Source organism: Tarenaya hassleriana, unplaced genomic scaffold, assembly GCF_000463585.1.
Source record: "Tarenaya hassleriana unplaced genomic scaffold, ASM46358v1 Cleome55, whole genome shotgun sequence".
In the NCBI taxonomy this organism is placed as follows: domain Eukaryota; kingdom Viridiplantae; phylum Streptophyta; class Magnoliopsida; order Brassicales; family Cleomaceae; genus Tarenaya; species Tarenaya hassleriana.
Window position 1 is genome coordinate 324,364 of NW_010968113.1, and position 6,997 is coordinate 331,360.

The 6,997-nt window shown below is 38.4% G+C and overlaps 1 protein-coding gene across 2 annotated transcripts in view; it reads left to right on the plus strand.

The window, feature by feature from the left end:
• Window positions 1-590: 590 nt before the first annotated feature.
• The window catches only part of LOC104798643 (glucose-6-phosphate isomerase, cytosolic), a 7,064-nt gene continuing 657 nt past the window's right edge, over window positions 591-6,997 (plus strand). The window contains exons 1-23 of one of the 2 annotated variants that reach the window (XM_010520810.1): window positions 591-749; window positions 1,085-1,140; window positions 1,247-1,323; window positions 1,686-1,767; window positions 1,857-1,904; window positions 2,468-2,623; window positions 2,706-2,802; window positions 2,891-2,933; window positions 3,250-3,317; window positions 3,428-3,512; window positions 3,894-3,942; window positions 4,269-4,341; window positions 4,427-4,487; window positions 4,723-4,789; window positions 5,062-5,118; window positions 5,218-5,271; window positions 5,385-5,513; window positions 5,633-5,696; window positions 5,776-5,849; window positions 5,965-6,018; window positions 6,110-6,178; window positions 6,320-6,409; window positions 6,912-6,997. In XM_010520810.1, coding sequence (XP_010519112.1) covers window positions 1,087-1,140; window positions 1,247-1,323; window positions 1,686-1,767; window positions 1,857-1,904; window positions 2,468-2,623; window positions 2,706-2,802; window positions 2,891-2,933; window positions 3,250-3,317; window positions 3,428-3,512; window positions 3,894-3,942; window positions 4,269-4,341; window positions 4,427-4,487; window positions 4,723-4,789; window positions 5,062-5,118; window positions 5,218-5,271; window positions 5,385-5,513; window positions 5,633-5,696; window positions 5,776-5,849; window positions 5,965-6,018; window positions 6,110-6,178; window positions 6,320-6,409; window positions 6,912-6,997 — 1,637 coding nt within the window. In that variant the 5' untranslated portion in view covers window positions 591-749; window positions 1,085-1,086. The remainder of the gene's footprint in view (window positions 750-1,084; window positions 1,141-1,246; window positions 1,324-1,685; window positions 1,768-1,856; window positions 1,905-2,467; window positions 2,624-2,705; window positions 2,803-2,890; window positions 2,934-3,249; window positions 3,318-3,427; window positions 3,513-3,893; window positions 3,943-4,268; window positions 4,342-4,426; window positions 4,488-4,722; window positions 4,790-5,061; window positions 5,119-5,217; window positions 5,272-5,384; window positions 5,514-5,632; window positions 5,697-5,775; window positions 5,850-5,964; window positions 6,019-6,109; window positions 6,179-6,319; window positions 6,410-6,911) is intronic. The other variant, XM_010520809.1, reaches the window with a different exon arrangement.

Genomic DNA, 6,997 nt, shown 5'->3' on the forward strand with positions numbered 1-6,997 from the left:
ACTACAAAAGATAAAACTTCAAAACTGTCAACAATTAGAAGAAAAAAGGTAGAAGAAGCATCACTGTTCATCATATAAACACCGACAACCATCAATGTGGGTGGAAACAGATAAGATTTTCACATTTTCTTACCTGTTTTCAACTTCTTCAACAATTTCCCACTGATTTTGCTTTGATTTCTACCGATTTTGGAGACAAAATCGCAAGATTGAGATGAGAGAGAAAGTGTAGGAGAGAGAGAGCTCAATGTCGATGAGGGAGAGAGAGACAGGAGAGAGATACCGGAAAGAGAGAGGAGAGAGACCCCGTTTACCCTAATTTTTGGGGGTATTTTTTAATAAAAAATTAAATACAAAAGGGTATTTTGATCATTATTTATAGAAGATGGTATATTAGATGTTGGAAATTTTTTTTTTAAGGAAAGGGTATGAGTGGAAGTTGATGTAGCAGTATAAAACGAAAGTTGCCCACGAGACCCGTGTTCGATTTCCGGCAACGGAACCATGTTTTAGACTGGTCCGTGCTCCAAACGCCGCCGTTTTGTATTTGTCAAACGTCAACGTCGTGCTCCCCGTCGTTCGATGTGAGGAACTGCGATGACACGTGTCATCATCTCAATCGTCACCCAGTCTCGCGGCCCACAGTTTTTTTTCGTCAGTCTCGCTCTATATCCGTATAATACCGTTTCGTTCTCTCGAGTCTGAGCTCTCTTCTTCACGAATCTTCTCTGTGACGCAGCGATCTTAAGGTTCTTCCTCTCCTCCCTCGATGTATCTGATTGATGTCGTCAAATCATGTTCGCTGCCATTGTGGATTTTCGTTTTTGATTCGATGCGTTTACGTTGTTCCGGTCTTGCTGTATAATTCGTTCCATACTTCTTTTTTGTCTTTGAAATCTCTATTGCGCTCCTGACCGCCAAAGACGGCGTAATATTGTTTCTATACATGTTTTAGGAATTGTTTTTATATGAAATTTGAGTGGTTTTATCCGATACAGTTTTCGGATTTTTCTTATTTAATTATAAAGTGATGTATGAGTAGATATGAATTCGACTTTGATTTGATTCCTTGCATGGTTCGTAGATATGGCTTCACAACCGGCTCTGATTTCTGAGACCGATGCTTGGAAGGACTTGAAGGTAATGTAATATGGCTCTCTATGGTGATATATATGTTTTGTCTATGTGGCTGTGTGGTTTTGAGGCGTGATTTTGGATTTGTTCGGTGTTCTTGGGCATTTTCCAGGGTCATGTTGAAGAAATTAGGATGACCCATTTGCGTGATTTGATGGCTGATGCCGACAGATGCCGGTCAATGATGGTGTATGTGCTCTTTTCTGAATTCATATGCTCTTTTTTCGTGTGAATATATGGTATCACTTGACAGTAGGTCTATTGATCTCTTGTCTGGCTACATGGTGCGATTCAAATTGCCGCAATTTCGTTACCATTTAGGAATTTGCTCTGTCACTTGTGTCAATTCAAAATCGCTTTCCTTTTAAGTGATTATCCATAGATGTTAATCTGTTGGGCATTTTCTGTGTTCAGATTACCTGTCTTGATTGCTTTGATGTTGTGGTTGGGATCCTATGCTCAAAGTCTTTCATGGATTTTTCGGTATTAGAGCTTCCTGTTATCTATGATTTTGTATGTAAAATTCCGGTTTCTCTGTTTGCTGTCATCAGGGAATTTGATGGATTGCTGTTAGATTATTCTCGACAGCAGGGCAACACAGAGACCATTCACAAGCTTTTCAACTTGGCAGAGGTGAGGTTTCGATGCTTATTGGCGGAACTTGTTCATTCTAGTTTTTCATTACTTTACATCTGAAGATAATTGTTCATTCTTAACCACAGGCAGCAAAGTTGAAAGAGAAAATCAACCGCATGTTCAATGGGGATCATGTAAGTTCCTGCTTTATTCTTAGGTTGATAATAATACCAGTTTCAGTAATGTAGAACATGCCCATATAAACTCCAACATATTTTAAACGGCAGGTTGTTTTGCTATTGTGTGGAAATTTAAATGGAAATAGCTATTAATGTCATTTTGATGCAGTGTACTGAAACCTGAATCTACACTGTACATTTAAGGATTAAATGAAGACATGTACCTTTGCTTTGCTGGACAAGTTACAGTTTGTGATACTGATATGCACAATGATCGAAAGGACGAACATATTTATATTTTGCTGAAAGCACAGAACATATTTAGATAAACCTTTACCCAAAACCCAGCATAAACTCAAAATTCGTCTCTTCCAGTCTATATGTGAAAGTGACTAACCAACTATAGTTAACTAAAACTAAAAGTAACCATGTAGTTTTGCTGTTGCTTTATTCTACTTAGTAGGAATATAAATGTCCTTGGGTTTCAAGCCCATCAGTTTTATCTGGTACATAGCTTCTGATTTCTCCGTTACAAGCATGGGATGACATTTTACAATACATTTGTATCGTTTCCTTAGATAAACAGTACAGAGGACAGGTCGGTGCTTCATGTTGCTCTCCGTGCACCAAAGGATGCAGTTAGAAACTCTGATGGGAAGAATATGGTTCCTGAAGTGTGGAAGGTCCTCAACAAGATCAAGGAATTTTCTGACAAAGTTCGCTCTGGTTCCTGGGTAATACTCAGTTTTTATTCTTATTCCTAACTTTGTTGATTTGTTTATCCAAATAGTTGAGTTATTTTGCACGTATTGTCAGGTTGGAGCCACCGGGAAGCCACTAAAGGATGTAATTGCAGTTGGTATTGGTGGTAGCTTCCTAGGTCCTCTGTTTGTTCACACGGCTCTTCAAACAGGTGAGTTCATGTCTCCCTTGAACCTGGAAATTATCAATGTTTCTAGCTTGTTTACTTCAAATTCCTTCTGATCCATTGTCATTTGCAGATCCCGAAGCTATAGAATGTGCAAAGGGACGTCAGTTGCGCTTGTAAACACCAAATACTCCTTGCTCTAGAGTCTCATATATGGTTTCTTCTGTTTATATATGTAACTTATTGCTAGCTTGATGAGTATTTTGTGTCTTGATATGCTTTATTCCACTGTTTCCAACTTTTTCTTTGGTGGCCACAAAATTTTCAGTATTAGTTGCTTTTCTACTGTTATGCCTGAGCACCCAACCCTAAATTTTGTTATGGAACATCTTTTGGGGACTGTGTTAAATCACTGCTAACTTGTTATTTGTTTCAGACTCCATTTTGCAATCTAATTTTATGTCTTGCTTTATTTTTGGTTTCTATTTGCAGTCTTGCAAATGTTGATCCTATTGATGTGGCTAGAAATATCACTGGCCTAAATCCAGAAACCACTCTAGGTAGGTGCTGGGCTTATCAATTATTTCTTCGTGTTTCTTTTCCATGTTTTATTCAATCATTTTCTGATCGTCTTTTTTCATCTTTGACGCTGGAATATTTGCAAACCCAGTTGTGGTTGTCTCAAAAACTTTTACTACGGCTGAAACGATGCTGAATGCTAGGACACTGAGGGAATGGATTACAGCTGCTCTTGGGTCAGTGCTCGTAAATTTTTGCCACTCTAAGCACATGGCTGCTTTATTCTTCATAGCAGTTTAATTTTCAGTTATTCTCTTGTGTGATGAAGACAGAATCATTATAATCATGATGGAGAAAGTGCATCTCTCTCTCTCTCTCAGATGACACATACTGTTAGTGTAGGCTTGTATCCCCCCGGTTTATGTATCTTTTAAAACGTTAGCCTACAGAGACACTACTAGGTTACACTGCTAGAGGCAAGCTTGTGCATTTTATTTTATGTAATATCCATAATATGCTTTTGGTGTTCTCTCAATGTTTTATTCAATGGTGAATATGAGGGCACGCATAAATGCTTTTGTGTGCAGCATTCAGTTAACATGAGATTGATTTGGCAGGGCTGATGCAGTCTCAAAACACATGGTTGCTGTCAGCACTAATCTTACGGTATCATTTTTACTCCTACTCCTATTCACAGCATTTGTCATATTGCCTTATGTGATTTTATTTCTTGATATTCTTTTTGTTGCAAAAAATTATCCGTGTCTTATTCTGTGGGGAAGACCATATACATGTGCCATTCTTTCTGACTATGATCCTGTGAGTAAACACATTAATCAAGTTATTCCAATAATTGAAAAGGCACCACATTTGTCAGTAGCCTCCATGTTTTATGGCTTACAATAAATGGTTCGTTTCTAGTTTATGTTCACATTTCAGACAAATAAGCCTCATCAATTTTATGCTCTAATCTCAGAGATTGTTTTTCCCAGCTTGTGGAGAAGTTTGGTATTGATCCAAACAATGCGTTTGCATTTTGGGACTGGGTTGGTGGAAGGTATAGTGGTAAGTTTTGCCCGCTTGTTGCTCTCAAGGGCATCTTGTCCATTTTTATATCTTTGTTTGGTCCTCAACTCAAGTTGTATTGCAGTTTGCAGTGCTGTTGGAGTCTTGCCTTTGTCTCTACAGTATGGGTTCTCCGTAGTTGAGAAGTACGGTAACTTATTTTTGTACTATCCTTGTGATGAATGTACCCAACTAATGCATATATATCTTTTGTGAGATAGTTGCTTCATAGGTGAAAGGATTGTATCTTTCTCTTTTCATTTTCTTTTATATAATTCAATGGATGCCGCTGTGTTTTCCAGAAGAGAAACAATGTTAGATTCATTCTTAATATTTAGTGTTTAGAGTATCGGCTAATGCAATCTTCTTTTGGGGTTGTAGGTTCTTGAAGGGGGCTTCAAGTATTGATCAACATTTTTATTCAACGCCATTCGAGAAAAATATACCTGTTAGTATCCCCCTTGGTGAAAATTGTTGGCCGTCACAGTTCTGCTCTAAAAAACTGAAATTATCCTAAAGCAATGTGTCACTCTAAAAATCTGAAATAACCTTAAAGCAATGTGGCACTGATTGATTGATTATCCCTAGAGAATACTTTGGTATTAGGTTGCTGATTTCTGCATAAAATATATATGCTCTCTTAGTAAATATTAAATAGTTCCAATTCCCTTACTTGAAGAAGAAATGGAGATTGATTTGGTAACTTCTTTGGTGGTTTAGGTGCTCTTAGGGCTATTGAGCGTATGGAACGTTTCATTTCTTGGATATCCTGCAAGGGTGAGTATGTACGTTTGGCAGCAAAAGCTTAGACTTCCATCTTTGTTGTCTTTGTCTATTACCCCATTTTATGTATTAACATAGTTTAGTATTTATCAGGCCATCTTACCTTACTCCCAAGCCCTGGAGAAATTTGCCCCGCATATTCAACAGGTATACTAACTTATCATTTTCTTGTCTCCTGCCTAAGCTTCACCTCTGTCATCCTTTGTTAATCCTTTTCCATATACGCCTGCTTGTATAGTTAAAGGAATTATTTGGTTTAGGTTAGCATGGAGAGTAACGGAAAGGGAGTGTCGATTGATGGATTACCACTCCCATTTGAGACCGGGGAGATTGATTTTGGTGAACCTGGAACAAATGGTCAACACAGCTTTTACCAACTAATTCATCAGGTATTATAACATATCCTTGATTTATTTTACTTGAAACTTGATAAGTTCTTTCACAATTTGTGCTTGCTTAATAAGTTTTCTCGGGCTTATATGCTCCATTTTCATTCATCTCATTGCAGGGGCGCGTTATCCCTTGTGATTTCATCGGCGTTGTAAAGAGTCAGCAACCTATTTATCTGAAAGGTAAGCTTTTGCAGTCTTATTTTTCACTTACACTTTTAAACTCAGATTGATTGATTGGTTTCTGATTTAATTCTCACAGGTGAGGTTGTCAGCAATCATGATGAGCTCATGTCCAACTTTTTCGCTCAACCTGATGCTTTAGCTTATGGAAAAGTAAGTATTTTTTGGTGAATACCACACCTCGGGGATAAAGAGAGATTGGTACAACTCGATTTATCGAAATAAGCATCAGATGTTCCTTTGCTGTAACAAACCTTTTATCTTGTAGGCACCTGAAGAGTTGCGGAAGGAGAATGTGGCGGAGAATCTCATTCCTCACAAGGTAAATGGTTCCAACCGATACATCAGAGATTCTGCTTCTTTGCCGAAATCGATTTTTGGGTTCTGATAACTGTTTTTTTAATCTTCAACAGACGTTTTCCGGTAATAGGCCTTCTCTCAGCCTCTTACTCCCGGCATTGAACGCGTATAACGTTGGGCAGGTCTGTGTTGATCATTAGTTTTGATAGTTTATTACAAAACACAGTCCGCTCTTATAGATATGGATCGTGTTTATAGCTCTGATCGTGCGTTACCCACTGATCAAAAATTTAAAAGCTAAAGAATATTCTCCTTTTTATCAGTTGCTGGCGATATATGAACATAGAGTTGCCGTTCAAGGCTTTGTCTGGGGCATCAACTCGTTTGATCAGTGGGGAGTAGAGCTCGGAAAGGTTCGATCTCCAACCATTTCTATACTTTACATTTTTGCTGTAGTCGATATTAGGGGCCGGGAATCGAATACTCGTGGGTGCCTGACCACTAGATACCCATTTTCGGGAATCCGACTTTTCATGACACGAGACCAATTACTATTATTTTTATTATCCGTCTGATGGATACCCATGTACGTTAACAAATAACATATATATTGCTGTCAATTTGAATATTTACCTTTTTGTCTTCGGATATGAGTTCGAATATCATAACTCATTTTTTTTAATCTTATGCATTTTTTTTTCTTTTGGGTATCCATGGGTTTTTATATAGTTTGTTGGGTACCTGACCCATAGTTTGGGTAACCGAGACTCGGTTACGGGTATGGGTGGTAAATTATGATACCTGGGACCTTCAGATACGAGTTCGGATACCTTGAATTTTTCGGATATCCGATCCATGCCCATCCCTAGGCGATATACTAACACATCCCGAATCTTGGTCCTATGGAATCCACAGTCTCTGGCTACTCGGGTGAGAAAACAGCTTAACGCCTCGAGGACGGAAGGAGCAGCCATCGATGGATTCAATTTCAGCACCACGAC